General features: G+C 39.7%; 1 protein-coding gene across 2 annotated transcripts in view; it reads left to right on the forward strand.

Annotated features, from left to right (window-relative positions):
* Positions 1-680: 680 nt before the first annotated feature.
* The window catches only part of Eif5b (eukaryotic translation initiation factor 5B), a 75,931-nt gene continuing 60,581 nt past the window's right edge, over positions 681-16,030 (forward strand). Inside the window, exon 1 of one of the 2 annotated variants that reach the window (XM_004844429.4) lies at positions 681-902. In XM_004844429.4, the coding sequence (XP_004844486.2) occupies positions 868-902 (35 nt within the window). In that variant the 5' untranslated portion in view covers positions 681-867. The remainder of the gene's footprint in view (positions 903-16,030) is intronic. The other variant, XM_021258080.2, reaches the window with a different exon arrangement.

Genomic DNA, 16,030 nt, shown 5'->3' on the forward strand with positions numbered 1-16,030 from the left:
AATGTTGTATTGTAATGTGCATACTACATACAATTTCTCATTTAGCGACCAGTTCATTTGGTTGCAGGAACGAGTCTCGAGTCTCCGTCGTTAAACAGGGAGTGTCTACCATCCAGATCCAGAACATTTTCACCACCCCAGGAGCTAGCTTCCTGGATTCCCTAACACTCAAATTTTAAGAACTTGCTCTAGATTTGAGTATGAAGATTAAGCCCTATGCTAGGGAATGGGTGGAGATGGGCTTGTTATGTATTTCCTTCATGACCGTACATAGTTTATAATCTATGGACGTCCCTGACAAGGAACCCAGTTTTGTCCTGGTTTCATCTTCTGGAACCCCGGAGGGTTCATCATTGGTTCATGGTGATTCTTTACTGAACTTGATGTTGCTGAGAACCTAACGGCCTACGGGATGTAAGCCTTCGGCCCACTTTTGTGCCAAATGCCGATCTCCGAAGCCTGCATTCAACGCGGGGAAGGTGTGAAAGGGAGAATGAACATCTTCATTGTCCTTTGCGTTCTAAAACCTAGAAACAGAGAGGGCGTCGCTGCGCTGCGGAGGCTTACGGTCAGGGGGCGCTCGGGATCCGGCCGGGCCGGAGTGTGTTCTGGAGACGCTCTGCTCCAAGCTCAACTCTCTATGCGCCGCGTCCTGCGTCCCCACGCCGAGGCGGTGGGGAGATGCGCTTGCGCACTGAGGGTTCACACCATATGTGCCCTGTCCCAGTGCGTGGGTCTGTGGAGAGCCGGGTGCGAGAGGTGGCGGTGCGGAGAGAAACTAAGCAGAGCCCGAAGTCGACCTGAGTTCGCTGGCTCTGTGAGAGACGGAGAAGAGAGGCTAGGGGTCGTAAGCACCGCTGACAAGCCATGGGGAAGAAACAGAAAAACAAGAGCGAAGACAGGTAGGCAGTGGCTTCATTCGCACGGTAGCGGCTGCCGTGGGTCGGGGAGCTCGGGGTCTGCGGACGGGGAGAAGGAACCGGGCTGAGGCGCGCGACGATCCTCCTGGGGCGCCGGGCCTGGGCCCCGAGTGGGCAGCGTGGGTCCAGGACCCCAGGACCCCGCAAGCAGGCGGGCGCGGAGGGCCTGGCGGCGGGCGAGTCGTGCCAGCCGGACTCGGTCCGGGTCTGTGGAGAGGGTCCCGGCCTGAGGACCCGCGCGAGGACTGGCGAGGGCGGCTTCCCGGGCCCGGGCGCCTAAGGCCTGCGGGCCCAGGCAGGTGGGAGTTGAGGTTCTGGCATTCTTGCTGGGCGAGGGTCAGGAAGAGTTCTTTTACGCCTTTGTACCTGTGAATACTTGGGGGAGAGCAGGGAGTTCCTTCCTCTGGACTGCTTAGGAACGTTGAAATTATACAGGGAGGTGTGTTGCAGCTCACTCCCTCTTCACTTAATCCAGTTTGGATACACTTTTCACATATTTAAGCGCTGATTGTCCGGACTCCATGCGTTTCGCTCTCCTCCTTCCGGCCTGTCTTTTGGTCATTTCTTTGCTCTTTAGCTCCTCCCCTGAAAGGAGGACGAGGTGAAACAAACCAACCAGGGTCGCTGCTTTCTAACCACTTGAAAGGCTCGTGGGGCGACTGTAGGGGATTATGTGGGTTACCCCGAGATTTTTAGAATATTTCTGTGTGTCACATTTTATTGAATTCTAGCCTCTTCAGGGAAGGAGTTTATTTCCTGTGAGTGAACTGAGTGAATCTGTTAAATTTCTACCTTTGTACACTATCCATCGAACAGTTTAATACTAGGGGAGGAGTGAGGTAAATTCAAAATAAAACAAATCTTGTCTTGTTCATCACCTTAACTCAAAACGTAGTCTTGAAGTTAAATAATGTGATTAATTAGAAATTGGAATTCTAGATTGTTTCTTCACTTAGCACTTACTCGATGAGTGGAATTAAAAGTTGACAAAGATTCTTGAATTTCCGTTTTTAGTTTATTGGAGAAAATTCATTCCTTTGGAGAATAGAATTTACTAATCACAAACCAGATGAATAAGAAAAAAGAAGAATTTTGGGTGCTGTAGTGAAACAAACACTTCTGTACTTTTGACAGGACGTTTTGATGCATAGGATACATTTTTATTCCCAGAGAACAACTTTAAGCCATATGCAAAACATAGAGAAAGGAGCTAAGTATAATAAAGCCTCCTTTATCAGTTACCTGTCTTCAACTGTTAGTAGCACATGACCAATCCTGTTTTATCCACCTGTTGAATATTCGAAGGCGGGTCTCTGGCCTCTCATCCATAAATTAATCCATCAGGTGAATCTGAAGGATGAACTGTTAGGGGAAAGCACCACAGAAGCATAAAATACAGTGCTATTCTCAAGCCTAAAGAATAGTAATTTTTTGGGCGGGACGTTTGGCTCAGTAGCATCAGCACCTGCCTGGCAAACACAGAGTCCTGAGTTCAATCCCCGGTTCCACAAAAGAAAAAAAAAAAAGGAATAGTAATTTCTTACTATTCAATATCCAGTCAGTTTTCTAATGACCTTGATTGTCTTATTTTTAAAAATTCTTTTTCAATTCATTTGTTAGGTGAGGATTATACAAGTTTAGGTGAAAAATATGTTATTTGTTTATTCTGTATCTACTTTTTACTTTCCAGGCTCTTTGAAAGTGGAAAAGAGCTATTGAGGATGGTGAGATTTATTCTTGTGTGTGTATTTTTAGTGAAAAGTGATTGTCTTATTGATTCATAAAAGATTTTCATGCATGGTGTAAAGTTTAAACTGCAGAAGTTAGAGCCTATTGTGAAATGACTGAATTGTAGCATAGGAAAAAAATGACAGTGAGTCTCTTTTCCCTTTAGCTAATCTTACCTTATTTTGAAGGCAAAGTGGGTGCAGTGTAATTTTAAAACACGTTTATTTTCTCATATTGTTATATGTGTGTTTTGTTGCTTCACAGGCTCCTTAGCTCGAGTGCCTTCCCAGTTGTACTGAGCAGCCCTGAGGTTTTGCAGAGGACCCCCTTTCACCAAAACTGTTTGGGTTTTTTACTGATTCCCCACTGGAGACAGTGGGGGGGGGGGTTTCACAGCTCTGTGAATGTCAATGTTTTTTACTGGGTAGTTTATCAGGGATATGCATATTTGTAAAAGGTACAGAAGTGCAGGCTGGGAAGAAAGTCTGGGAGAAGGTCCCATTTTAGGATTAGTATTCTTTGTGTAAGTGAGTTATATCTGGTCATACTCTTTTTTTTGGTCATACTCTTGTATGAAGATCCATAGTTAACCCCTTGGAGGTCACAGCTGATCTGAGAGATACAAACTCTTCTTCCATGTTGTTAAGGGGTAACATCTGATTGTCATCCTACCTCCCTGCCTCCCTGGCTATCCTAAGCCAAGCATGTTTCTGGCCAGTTGAAACTGGGTGAGAAATGAGCAGGTGTTTATTGGTTATTAAGATAAGGAAGGCATGGAGCCAGTTTCTAGTTCTTGGAAAGAACATAAAATATTTGACAACCCCCCCCCCCTTTTTGAGATGGGGGTCTTACTCTGTTGCCCATGCTGGCCTGGAACTCCTGGGCTGCACATCCTCCAGCTCAGCCTCCTGAATAGCTGGGTCAGCAGGTGCTGGTGCCTGACTCTACTTGACTGTTCTTAATCCTGTGCTTAATTTTTAAGTTTTTAGTCACTCAATGTTGATTTCCAGTTAGATTTTATTTATATAATTTTATTTGTATAGTAAACATTTTGTTGTAACAGTGACTGAGATTTTTACAGTTTTTGTCTATGTAGTTTTTGAATTGTAGAGCTTTGTTTACAGGACATTCTAGAATTCTGTTCAAGCTTGTGTTAACGCTGAGAATGAGATTTCTGATAGGTTTTTTAGCAACTTTTCTTGCTTTTTTCAAGACTGGGGAAACTTGATGAGATAAAGGATAGAATTCATCTTCCATGGGTGAAACAAAATATAAAACAGTATTTCCATTTGTCCCTGTAACCTTTTCAGTCAACAGTTTGCATAATGTGACTTTATGGAATCTTCTATGCTCTAGTGATGTCTGTTTACACAGTACGATGGATGATCTCTCACTGATCTGTGCAGAGAAAAAAGGATGTATATTCTACAGCTTTCTGCTGTCAGTCACGAATTCTTCATTTGAGTCTGTTTTTTAAGGGTATAGGTAAAGGTGATACTACTAAATGTGATAGATTTTCAGGTTATAAGGAGTCTGGCATATAACCTTACATAATGAAATGAATATGACTTCCCCCTGCCAAGGTTCCCAAACAAACCTCCTCCCGAATAGAAAGGAAAGGAAGGTAATTGATGTGTCCTCCGTTATCATGAGGTGAGACAGTCACTCTTCACTGGTCTTCAGTGTTCAGTAGAGTTCTGGTGTTTTCAGCAAAAGGTTGTTGCTATGATGCCTGTGGTGTCCCAGTGACTCCATTATTTTCTTTTAGCTACAGATCATGCTCCTGTCATCACCAACAAATTCCCTCCTGTTGTAGGAGTTTGAGCTGTCTCTGAGACTGCTGCTGAACCTTTAGGCTAGTGTTGGTGAGCCTGTGGCACGTGTTTTTTTGTGTGTTTTTCTGTTAAGACAAAAGAGGTTAATGTATGAGTTGCTTTTTCTAAACTAAAATCTCAGTATTCAGGTTTAATTGCAGTGTTGGCACTTTGCGATAAGTGGCTTTTGGGTTGTTGTTTGGCATTCAGTCTCTAAAAGGTTTGCCATCACTGCTTCAGGTGATTGCTTTAGTGTCAGGCCTTCATCCTCATCAGTAGCAGGATCCTTGTGATGGAAAATCTAGTGATCTGCTTAAAGAACCTATTTCAGAAGGATCTGTGACTATAGCAGGCACTGCAAAGCTGCTCAGAGAACTGTCCAAGTTGAACATACAGGCTTGCCATCCCTAGTCTGAGAAATCTAAAATATGAAATGCTCCAAAATCTGAAACTTTTTTTAGGACTGAAATGGTGCCAGAAATAGTGGAAAGCTCACCTGACCTTATCTAATGGGTCACAGTCAAAACACAGGTGCCAGGCAAGCCTGGTTGGACATGACTGTAATCCCAACTTGCGTGGAAGGCTGAAGCAGGAGAATCACATATTTGGGGTCAGCCTGGACAAATTAGTGAGACCTTGTCTCAAAATAAAAAAGGATTGGAGATGTAGCTCATTTATAGAGCACTTGCTTAGTATGCATAAATGCCTGGGTTCAGTCTACCAGTACTGCCAACAAAACAAGAACAAGTGCACTAGGAATATTGTATAAAATTACCTTAGTGCTCAATGTATAATGAAACATAAGTGAATTTCATATTTGAACTTGGGTTATATCCCTAAGATATCTCATCATATATATGCAAATATTTGGAAATTGGGAAAAATCTGAAATCTAAGATACTTCTGGTCTTAGGTGTTTTGGATAAGGGAGATTCAGTCTATTGTTCAAATAGTCTAGAATCATTTAAGGAATCATTTTTCATTTGCATATGTCTGAGTTGATTTTTAAAAACACATATGTGCATAAATTAGTTTACAAATGCATAAACTGATGATAGTTCTTTTGGCTTACCTTGTTCCAATATGGACACTTTAGGAACTTGACAGGGGCAGAAGTCCTCATTTGGCACAAATGAGTAAGAAACCAGATTATAGACTCTTGTTGGTAGTACCTCTCTGCCTTCCATGCTAAGGCTTTCTAGAAAGTGGATTTAGCCACTTTTAGCGTTACCTGCCCATTAATGTGCTTTATCTTTTCTTTGTCAGCTAGTTCAGATGTAAGGTGGGCATAACATTGCTTTGCCAAAGAACAGTTAGGTTAGAGTAGTGATTCTCAAACTTTTTGGTTCTGGAACTCTTTTACATTCTTAAATTACTAAAGAGTAGAAAAAGTTTTTCATTTAAATGTGGGTTGTATGTTTGGGTACATACCATATTGCACATTAAAACTGAAGTTCTTAAAATAGTTATTTAAAAATAAACACATTGCATACTAATGTAAATAATAATAGATCTTTTTTTCAAAAAAGTCAAGAATGTTAAACATTGTTAAACATTTTTGCAAACCTCTTTGCCATCTGATTTAATAGAAGATAAAGATTTTCACGTTGTCTTACGCGTTTGATCTATAGCATTTTTACACATCATGTAGCTTTGAACTCCACTATACAGTAATGAGAAAATGAGAATGAAAAAGATTACTAGCCTTTTGGTATTGTTTGAAAATAAACATTTTCCAAGCTGTTTGACCATCACTAATATTTTTTTTACAAGTGTGTAAAATTTTTGACAATCACTTAAGGACAATTTAAGATGTCTCTGGGCATGTTAATGCTCTTAATGTTTTAGCCACTTATGTTTTTTCTTTTTTAACGTAGTAGTTGAACTTATCAAGTTCTATTAAAAATGTCCTGGGATTGATTTTACTTGGAAGTCCATTAAGTTTTTAGATTATTTGCAACATTTGACATCTTTCGGGTGTTGCATCATTTCACTCAAAAAATACATTGGGTGTCTAAGCATGTTGTTGTGCCAGCTGTTGTTCTGGGTGCTGTAAATATAGTGATAAACTAGAAAATATTATATGTCTCTCTCTTTAGTTAATTTAATTATAGAGTAGTATCATTTTATTTTCTTCATTTGAGTCTTTAGGATATTTCTTGGTTGGTTTATTCATAGGTATGAGTTTTTGGTTGCTGTTAATGTAATAATTTTCCTTTGTGATAGTGCAGCTTTTTCTCAAAATGGTTATCTATGACTGACCAATTTAGTGAACTCTGTTATTAAAAAAAAGCTGTCTAAAGGATGAGGGATAAATTATGAGCAAATTTATTAGTTTGTGATAATGTGTCACTAAATAAAGAAGAGACCATAAACATGCTAGCAGAGTTGAGAATGTTTTATTTGGTGGCACACAATTGACTTCTTTTCCTTCCCTTCCTAATTTATGCCTTGTAACAAATATGTACCATTGACAAATGACAGTACAAAGTATACAGACAAGTATCTTATTAAACAGTATTTATTGAAATTACAGTGCACTGCTTGCCCCAGCAGTGACCACAACATGTTCATAATTTTAATAGTGATAATACCGAATGTAGAATGAATGCTATAACTTGTTTGAGAATCTGGGAGGAATATATACTCTACTTACTGATTTAAGAAATCCTTTTATCTCAAAATACAGACTTTCCAAAGGCAAATTAATATCTGCACTGGTGAAATAGCTGTTACAGATTATTAAGGGCTTAGCAAAAGAGGAAGAACAGAAAAATGGTAGCCATTGTGTATAAGTCAATCAGTGCCAAAATTTCTTTACAAGTTTCTTTCTCCCTTATCCTTAATTGAATAACTACCTATTTCGTAGCCTGCCTAAAATGCAAGCAGTGACGACTTAGTATTTCATTCCTTCTCCTTTCATACATGGACGTGAAACTTAAGCTACATATTTTTCTTGAGTAATCCCTTATAACCCAGGTGGCAGTCACTTTTTAGAATCATTGGTTTCAAACCTTCCTTTGGTAATAAAAATTTCTCTTGGGCTGGGAATGTGGTTCAGTGGTACCCTTGCCTAGCATGTGGGAAGTCCTGTGTTTGATCCTCAGTACCAACAAAAAAACAAACAACAAACTCTTATACTGTGATATAAAATACCTGTTTAAATTTTTGTTTCTGAAGCTTCATATAAGCCAGGAACTTTGGGTAACAGTTTCTGCATGATTACGCTTTTAACTTAATTAAATTTAAGTCATCAGGTTTCTAGTATGGAACTGATGAAGTTAGTGGATGTGACTGATGATTCTGAAGAGGAATTTTTTTCTAAGCCTGGAATTACATGTCCTAAGTAAGATTCCATTATGTGAATGAACCATATTTTTTTAATTTATCAGTTGATGGACATTGGACTGTTAACACTTTTTGGCTATTATGCATAATACTGCTATAAATATCATTATTTAAGTATTTTTTGTGTGTGTGGACATATGTTTTCCATTCCCTTGGGTATACTTAACATGTAGGAGTGAAATTGCAGGGTTAAGGGTAACTCTGTGTTCAACTTTTTCAGGAATTGCCGAGGAGTTGAACTTTCTTTTCAGGAATTGCCACAGGTAGCACATGCTCCCTACGTGACCAACAATGTATAAGATTCCAATTTCTCCATAGACTCAGCCAAATTTGTTATCTAACTTTTGATTATCGCTATCCTAGTGGATGTGAAATGGTATCTTTGCTTTCCATGAAAGCTTAAGATGGAGAGCACCTCTTCATATGTTTACTGGCCATTTGCTTATCCTGTTTGAAGAACTGTCTATTCAGATCCTTACCCATTTTAAAATTCACATTCTAAGGAATGAGAGATCTTTATAAATTGTAGATCTCTTGTCAGATATAATTTGCAAATATTTTCTTCCATTTCATCGGTTTCCTCCTCATTTTCTTGATGGTGGCCTTTGTAACAGAAGTTTCTAATTTTGATGAAGTCTGATTTATCTATATTTTTTCCTTTGGTTATTTGTATTTTTGGTGTCAGATCTAAGAAACAGTTATTAACTCTAAGGTCATGAAAATTCACTTACGTTTTCTTTGAAGTGTTTTGTAGTTTTAGCTCTTACATGTAGGGTTTTTTGTTTTTTGACAGGGTCTTGCTATGTAGTTCAGGCTGGCCTCGAACTTGGAGCAATCCTCCTGCCCTAGTCTCCTGAGTCCCGGGTTTGTAGGTGTGCGCCACTACACCTGGCTTACATGTGTATATCTTTGAATCATTTTGAGGTAATTTTTGTATATTGTATGAGGTAGGGGCCCAGCTTTATTCATTTCTTATAGATTTCCACTTGTCCTAGTGCCATTTATGAAAAAAAAAATTCTTTTGCTGTTTTTTTACTTGTCTGTTTAACCTGTTGAAAGTCAGTTTTGATCATAATGTGTCAGATTTTATTTCTGAACTCTGTTTCATTGATCCATGTATCTTTTTATTTATTTTTTATTTTTTTTGCTTTAAAAAATTTATTGTACTGACATGATCCATCACATTATTTGATATTTGGGTCATGGTGTGTAATCTTTTTTTTTTTGTATTAAATTCTTTTATTGGTGCATTGCAGGTATACAACACAATTACATTTCTCATTGGGAATTGTACCTTTACATAATGCATCTTGGTTCTTATTTTTTCCCCATTCCTAGCCCTCCCTTCACGCCCTCCACCCTTCCCTATTTACAAAGACTTTATTTCCATTTTTTCCATTTCTCATCATTTTTCCTTTCCCTTCTTTCCTTTCCCCTGCCCCTCCCACTACCCCTACCCCTTTGGACCTTTTCTTCCTATTTTACATTATCGATTATTCATTGTAATCATTGGTACATTTTAGGTATACAATATGATGACATTCATCATTGGAAATTTTCACCTTTACATAGTCTCTCTTGGTTCTTATTTTTCACCTTTGCCCAGCCCTCCCTTCAACCCCTCCAGCCCTCCCTATTTACAAAGATTTTGTTCCTATTTTTCCATTTTCTTATATTAATCCCATTCCCTTCTATCCTTTCCCCTAGCCCTCCCACTTCCTTCCCCTTTGCCCCTTTTCTTCCTATTTCACATGACCTTTTATACATTTAGTCCTTATTTACACTTTCAGTTTCTCACACCAGAGAAACTATTTGGTATTTACACATGTGTGTCCTATTTATTTCACTTAAGAGTATCACCTCAATGTGCATCCACTTAGTTATAAATGTCTCTAATTTGTCATTTTTTATGGCTGAGTAGTACTCCATTTTATTAAAAACCCACATTTTCTTTATCCAGTCTCCAGTTCATGGGCATTTGTGCTGTTTCCAAGTTTTAGCTATTACAAACTGTGCTGCTATGAACATGGGCGCACATATATCACCGTGGTATGATTCTTTTAATTCTTTGGGGAAGATCCCCAGCAGGGGAATAGCGGGGTCGAATGAGACTTCCAGTCCTAGTTCTTTGAGGTATCTCCATACTGATTTCCACAGTGCTTGCACCAGTCTACACTCCCACTAGCAGTGGAGCAGGGTTCCTCTTTCCCCACAGCCCCGCCAGCATTTGTTATTGCTTGATTTCATGATAGCAGCCATTCTTTCTGGAGTGAAGTGGAATCTCAGCATTGTTTTCATTTGCATCTCTCGAATGACCAGTGATGTTGAACATTTTTTCATGTATTTATTTGCTATTTCCACTTCTTTGTCTGAGAAATGTCTGTTCATTTCAGATGCCCATTTTTGGATTGGGTCTTTAAATTTGGGAGGTCTGATCTTTTCAAGTTCTTTATAGATTTGAGATAGTAGACCTTTGTCTGAGGAAGAGCAGGTGAAGATTTTTTCCCACATTGTGGGTTGTCTCTTCACACTGCTGGTGGTTTCTCTTGCTGTGCAGAAGCCTTTTAATAAGAAGAGATCCCATTTGTTGATTGTTTGTGCTAGTTCACGGGCAACTGAGGTTTTGTTCATAAAATCTTTTCCTACACCGATGTCTTCAAGGGTTCTACCTAACCTCTGTTCCAACTGGTTCAGAGTTTCTATTTTAATATTTAGATCTTTAATCCATTTTGATTTTAGTTTAGTGCATGGTGAGAGATATAGGTCTAGTTTTAATCTTTGGCAAGTTGAAACCCAATTTTTCCAGCACCATTTATTAAAGAGGCTATCTTTCCTCCAGGGAGGGTGTTTGGCTCCTTTATCGAAGATGAGATGGCTGAGTGTGTCTGGTGTTGTTTCTGCATCTTCTAATCTGTTACACTGGTCCTCAAGCCCGTTTCTTTGCCAGTACCATGCTGTTTTTATCACAGTAGCTTTGTAGTAGAGTTGCAGGTTGGGGATTGTGATACCCCCTGCCATGTCTCTGTTACCTAGAATTGCTTTTGCTATTCTGGGTCTCTTCTTGTTCCAAATGAATTTTTGGATTGTTTTCTCAAGGTCTGTGAAGTATGCTGCTGGGATCTCAATTGGTATTGCATTAAATCTATATAGCAGTTTTGGAAGTATGGCCATTTTCACTATATTAATCCTTCCTATCCAGGAGCAGGGGATGTCTGTCCATTTTCTGATATCATCTTCAATCTCTCTTTTCAGAGTGCCATAGTTTTCAGAGAAGAGGTCTTTGATTTCTTTCATTAGGATGATTCCTAGGCATTTCAGTTTTTTGGATGCTATTGTGAAAGGAATTATTTGCCCTGTTTCTCTCTCAGTGAGTCTGTCATTGGTGTAGAGGAAAGCTATTGATTTTTGTGTGTTGACCTTGTAACCAGCTACTTGACTGAATTTGGTTATTAAGTCTAGAAGACTTTTGGTGGAGTTCTTGGGGTCCTCTATATAGAGTATCATGTCATCTGCAAATAATGACAATTTGACTTCTTCATTTCCTGTCTTTATTCCTTTTATTTCTTTCTGTTGTCTAATTGCCGTGGCTAATGTTTCCAGAACTATATTGAAAAAGAGTGGTGATAGTGGACATCCTTGTCTTGTTCCTGATTTTAGTATGAAGGATTTCAGCTTTTGACCATTTAGTATGATATTGGCTGTTGGTTTTTCATAGATGGCTTCTATGAGTTTGAGGTAGAGACCATCTGTTCCAATTTTTTGTAGGGTTTTTATCATAAATGCATGTTGGATTTTGTCAAATGCTTTTTCTGCGTCTATGGAGATAATCATATGGTTTTTGTCCTTGGCTCTATTGATATAGTGTATTACATTGATTGATTTTCGTATATTGAACCATCCCTGCATCCCTGGAATGAATCCCATTTGATCAGGTTGTATGATCTTCCTGATGATCTTCTGCATTCTATTTGCCAGTATCTTATTAAGGATTTTTGCATCTATGTTCATTAGTGAGATTGGTCTATAGTTGTCTTTTTCAGTTGGGTCTTTCTGTGCTTTGGGGATCAAGGTGATGCTTGCTTCCAGGAATGAATTTGGGAGTATTGCTTCCCTTTCAATTTCATTGAAGAGTTTAAACAGTCGTGGCAGCAGTTCCTCTCTAAATGTCTTGTAGAATTCAGCAGTGAAGCCATCAGGGCCTGGGCTTTTCTTAGTTGATAAGTTTTTAATTACATTTTCAATATCATTGGTTGATACTGGGTTGTTCAGAATTTTTAGATCTTCCTCGTTCAACTTTGGTAATTCATATGTATCTAGGAATCTGTCCATTTCTTCTGTGTTGTCCCTCTTATTGTCATATAGGTTCTGGAAATAGCTATTGATGATCCTCTGGATTTCTGCTGGGTCTGTTGTCATTTCACCCTTTTCATTCCTAATTGCATGGATTTGGGCCTTTTCTTTCCTTTTTCTGACAAGGTTGGCTAAAGCTTTGTCAATTTTGTTGATTCTTTTGAAGAACCAACTCTTGGCTTCATTGATTTTTTTGTATCATTCTCTTAGTCTCCATTGCATTGATTTCTCCTCTGATCTTTATAATTTCCTCCCTTTTATGAGCTTTGGAGTTGTCCTCTTCTTTTTCTAGAAGCTTGAGGTTCAGCATCAGGTTGTTTAATTGGGCTCGTTCTGTTTTCCTAATATGCATATTCACTGCTATGAATTTCCCTTGTAAGACTGCTTTCATTGTGTCCCATAGATTCCAATATGTTGTATTGTCTTTGTCATTTAATTGAAAGAACTGTCTGATTTCTTCTTTAATTTCCTCAGTGACCCGTTGGTTATTCAGAAGTGTGTTGTTCAATTTCCAGGTGTTTATGAAATTTTTTGAGTTTCTTTTGCTATGGATCTCCAATTTCATCGCACTATGGTCTGATAATATACAGGGGATAACTTCAATTCCTTTGCACTTACTTAAACATGTTCTATGTGTGAGTATGTGGTCTATTTTGGAGAATGACCCATGTGCAGCTGAGAAGAATGTGTATTCTGATTTTGTGGGGTGGAAGACTCTGTAAACATCTGTTAAGTTCATTTGTTCAAGAGTTCGATTGAGTTCTAGTATTTCATTACTTATTTTTTGTCTAGTTGATCTATCTATTTGTGACAGTGGGGTGTTGAGGTCCCCCGCTACAATTGTATTAGTGCATATATGACTTTTCATGTCCGTTAGTATTTGTTTTATATAGTTGGGTGCACTAGTGTTTGGTGCATAGATACTTATGATTGTCATCTCTTCCTGTTGGATTGTTCCCTTTACAAGGATGTAGTGTCCTTCTTCTTCTCTCTTAATCAGTGTTGGTTTGAAATCTACTTGATCTGCCAAGAGGATAGCTACTCCTGGTTTTTTTCAGGTTCCTGTTGCATGGAGTATTGTTTTCCACCCTTTAACTTTCAGTCTATGAGTTCCCTTTTGAATTAAGTGTGTTTCTTGTGTGCAGCATATTGTTGGATTTTTCATTCTGCCAGTCTATTTCTTTTGATTGGTGAATTGAGACCATTAACATTGATGATTATAACTGAAACGTATTGACTTGTCATTGCCATGACTTTTTCTTTTTGTTGAGTTCTCCTCCTTTCCATTTAATTTCTTGTCATGCCAGATGGGTTCATTCTGCTTTGCTTCCTGGGGTTGTGATCCTCAATGTCTGTTCCTAGGATATTGTGTAAAATTTTTTGGAGTGCTGGTTTGGTATTCATGAAGTTCCTAAGGTGCTCTTTGTCATGAAAGTATCTTATTTCTCCATCAATTTTGAAAGATAGTTTTGCAGGGTGCATCAGTCTGGGTTGGAGGCTGTTTTCTTTTAGGGCTTGGAATATGTCACTCCAAGCTCTTCTTGCCTTGATGGTTTGTGTTGAGAAGTCTGCTGTGATTCTGATGGGCTTTCCTTTGTATGTGATTTGTTTCTTTTCTCTGACTGCTTGGAGAACTTTGTTCTTCTGTTGTGTTTTTGGAATCTTAACAATTATATGCCTGTGTGTAGATTTTTTTTTGATCAAGGCTATTTGGAGTCCTATATGCCTCACTTATGTGTATGTCAAGCTCTTTTCCCCTGCTTGGGAAGTTTTCTGCCATTATTTCTGTGAAGAGATTTTTTATGTCATCTGCACTCTCTCCTGTTTCTTCATTGAGCCCAATCAGTCTTATGTTATTCTTCTTTGCATCATCTAGCAGCTGTTGGATTGATTTCTCATGTTCCCTTATAATTTTGAAGCAATTTTTCTTTTCCTGGTCACTGATTGCAATCTTATCTTCTGTATCTGAAATTCTGTCCTCACATTGGCTCATTCTGCTGTGTAGACTTTCAATGAAGTTTTTCATGTCCTGGAAATCTATTTGCATCTGTTTTATGGATTCCATTTGTTTCTTATGTTGGGATTCCATCGTGTTCCTCAGCTCCTCTGTAGATTTATTAATTGTGTCTTGCACTAGGGGCACAATTTCTCCTGTTATCTGAGAAATTATTTCTGATTTCATTTTTTCCAGATCCCCTTTCGTTGCCAGTTCAGTGGGTCCAGATGGTTGAGTGTCAAAATGGTCCATCTCATTTCCCTTTGTGGTTGCTGTAGGTGATCTGGAAGTCTGGTTTTGAGACTTATTTATGTGTTTTCTCATTTTCTCTGGGGCAGGGGACTGTTAGCACCTGCACGGATTACCTCCTCTGAGCTGGATGAGGTGGGCCAGGGGCCAGGAGCAGCAGTAGGGATGGTGACCCAAAAGCCCTTTCCTGTGGGCTGGGAGCAGCGGGAGGGATGGTGCCCAGGAAGCCCCTTCCTCTGGACCAGGTGCAGTGGGATGGTGGCTCAGAAACCCCTCCCTCTGGGCTGGGAGCAGTGGGAGGGATGGTGGCCTGGAAGCCCCTTCCTCTGCGCCAGGAGCAGGGGGCACAAGGTGGCCCAAAAGCCCTTTCCTTTGGGCTGGGAGCAGTGGGAGGGATGGTGACCAGGAAGTCCCTTCCTCTGGACCAGGAGCAGTGCGACGACGGTTCAGAAGTCCCTACCTCTGGGCCGGGAGCAGCAGGACTCAGTACCTTGGTCTGGTGGTCTGGTGTCCTCTGCGTCTTTGTAGTGTGGAACCAGGTGGCTGCCTGTCTGCAGCGGGCTGATTCGGTGTCTTACGCATGACTCAGGACCTTGGTAGGGCATGCACAGACCTTCCTGTGTGCAGTGGGCTGATTCAGCGTATTCCGTGCAACTGGGGACCTCGGTAGGGCATGGGCAGACCTGCCTGTCTGCAGCTGGCTGATTTGGCATGTTTTGTGGGACTCAGGACCTCGGTAGGGCGTGCCCAGACCTGCCTGTCTGCAGCGGGCTGATTCGGCATGTTCTGTGCGACTCAGGACCTCGGTAGGGCATCGATCCATGTGTCTTTAAGACAGTACAGCACTGTCTTGGATACTATAAGTTTGTAGTTAGTTTTTTGAAATTGGGAAGTGTGAGTTCTTCAAGTTTGTTCTTTTTAAACCTTGTTTTAGCAGTTATAGACTCCTCAAGTTTCCATAAAGATTTTAGGATCAGCTTCTTAGTTTCTCCACAAACCAGGGTGGAGGGGTGTTCACCAGAGATTTGGATGTGGATTTTGTTGCATTCATAGATCACTTTGGGGAGGAATAATGCCAATATTATGCCTGCTGAGCTGTGAACACAGCTGTCCTTCCTTTCTTGTAGTTTCCAGAGTATATGATTTGTAGTTCTTTGTTTAAATCATTCCTTTTTCTTTTTAATGCTATTATAAATATAACTTTTTCTTAATTTCATTGCCAGTGCACAGGAATACAATTGATTTTTGTGTATTGATCTGTTCTGCAATCTTGCTAGACTCATTTTTTAGCACTGATGGCTTTTTGTGTTGTGAATTCCTTAGAATTTCCTGTGTGCATGACCATGTCAAACTCACAGTTCTTTTCCAATCTGGATGCCTTTATCTCTTGGTCTTGTTAATGCTCTGGCTGAAGCATCCAATATAGTGTTAAATAGAAGTACTAAGTAAAAGTGAGAATAGACATTCTTATTTTGTTGCCAACCTTGAGGGGGAAAAAAACTTTCTGCTTTTCACCAGTAAGTATGCTGTTAGTTGTATTTTCTGTAGGTGCCCTTTATCAAGTTGAGGAATTTCCCTTCTATTCTTTGTTGTGTGTTTTTGCCTTGAGGATGTTGGATTTAGTC

This window comes from Heterocephalus glaber, unplaced genomic scaffold (genome assembly GCF_053883595.1).
Source record: "Heterocephalus glaber isolate CG9 unplaced genomic scaffold, H.glaber_assembly_v1.0 deba00000470, whole genome shotgun sequence".
In the NCBI taxonomy this organism is placed as follows: domain Eukaryota; kingdom Metazoa; phylum Chordata; class Mammalia; order Rodentia; family Bathyergidae; genus Heterocephalus; species Heterocephalus glaber.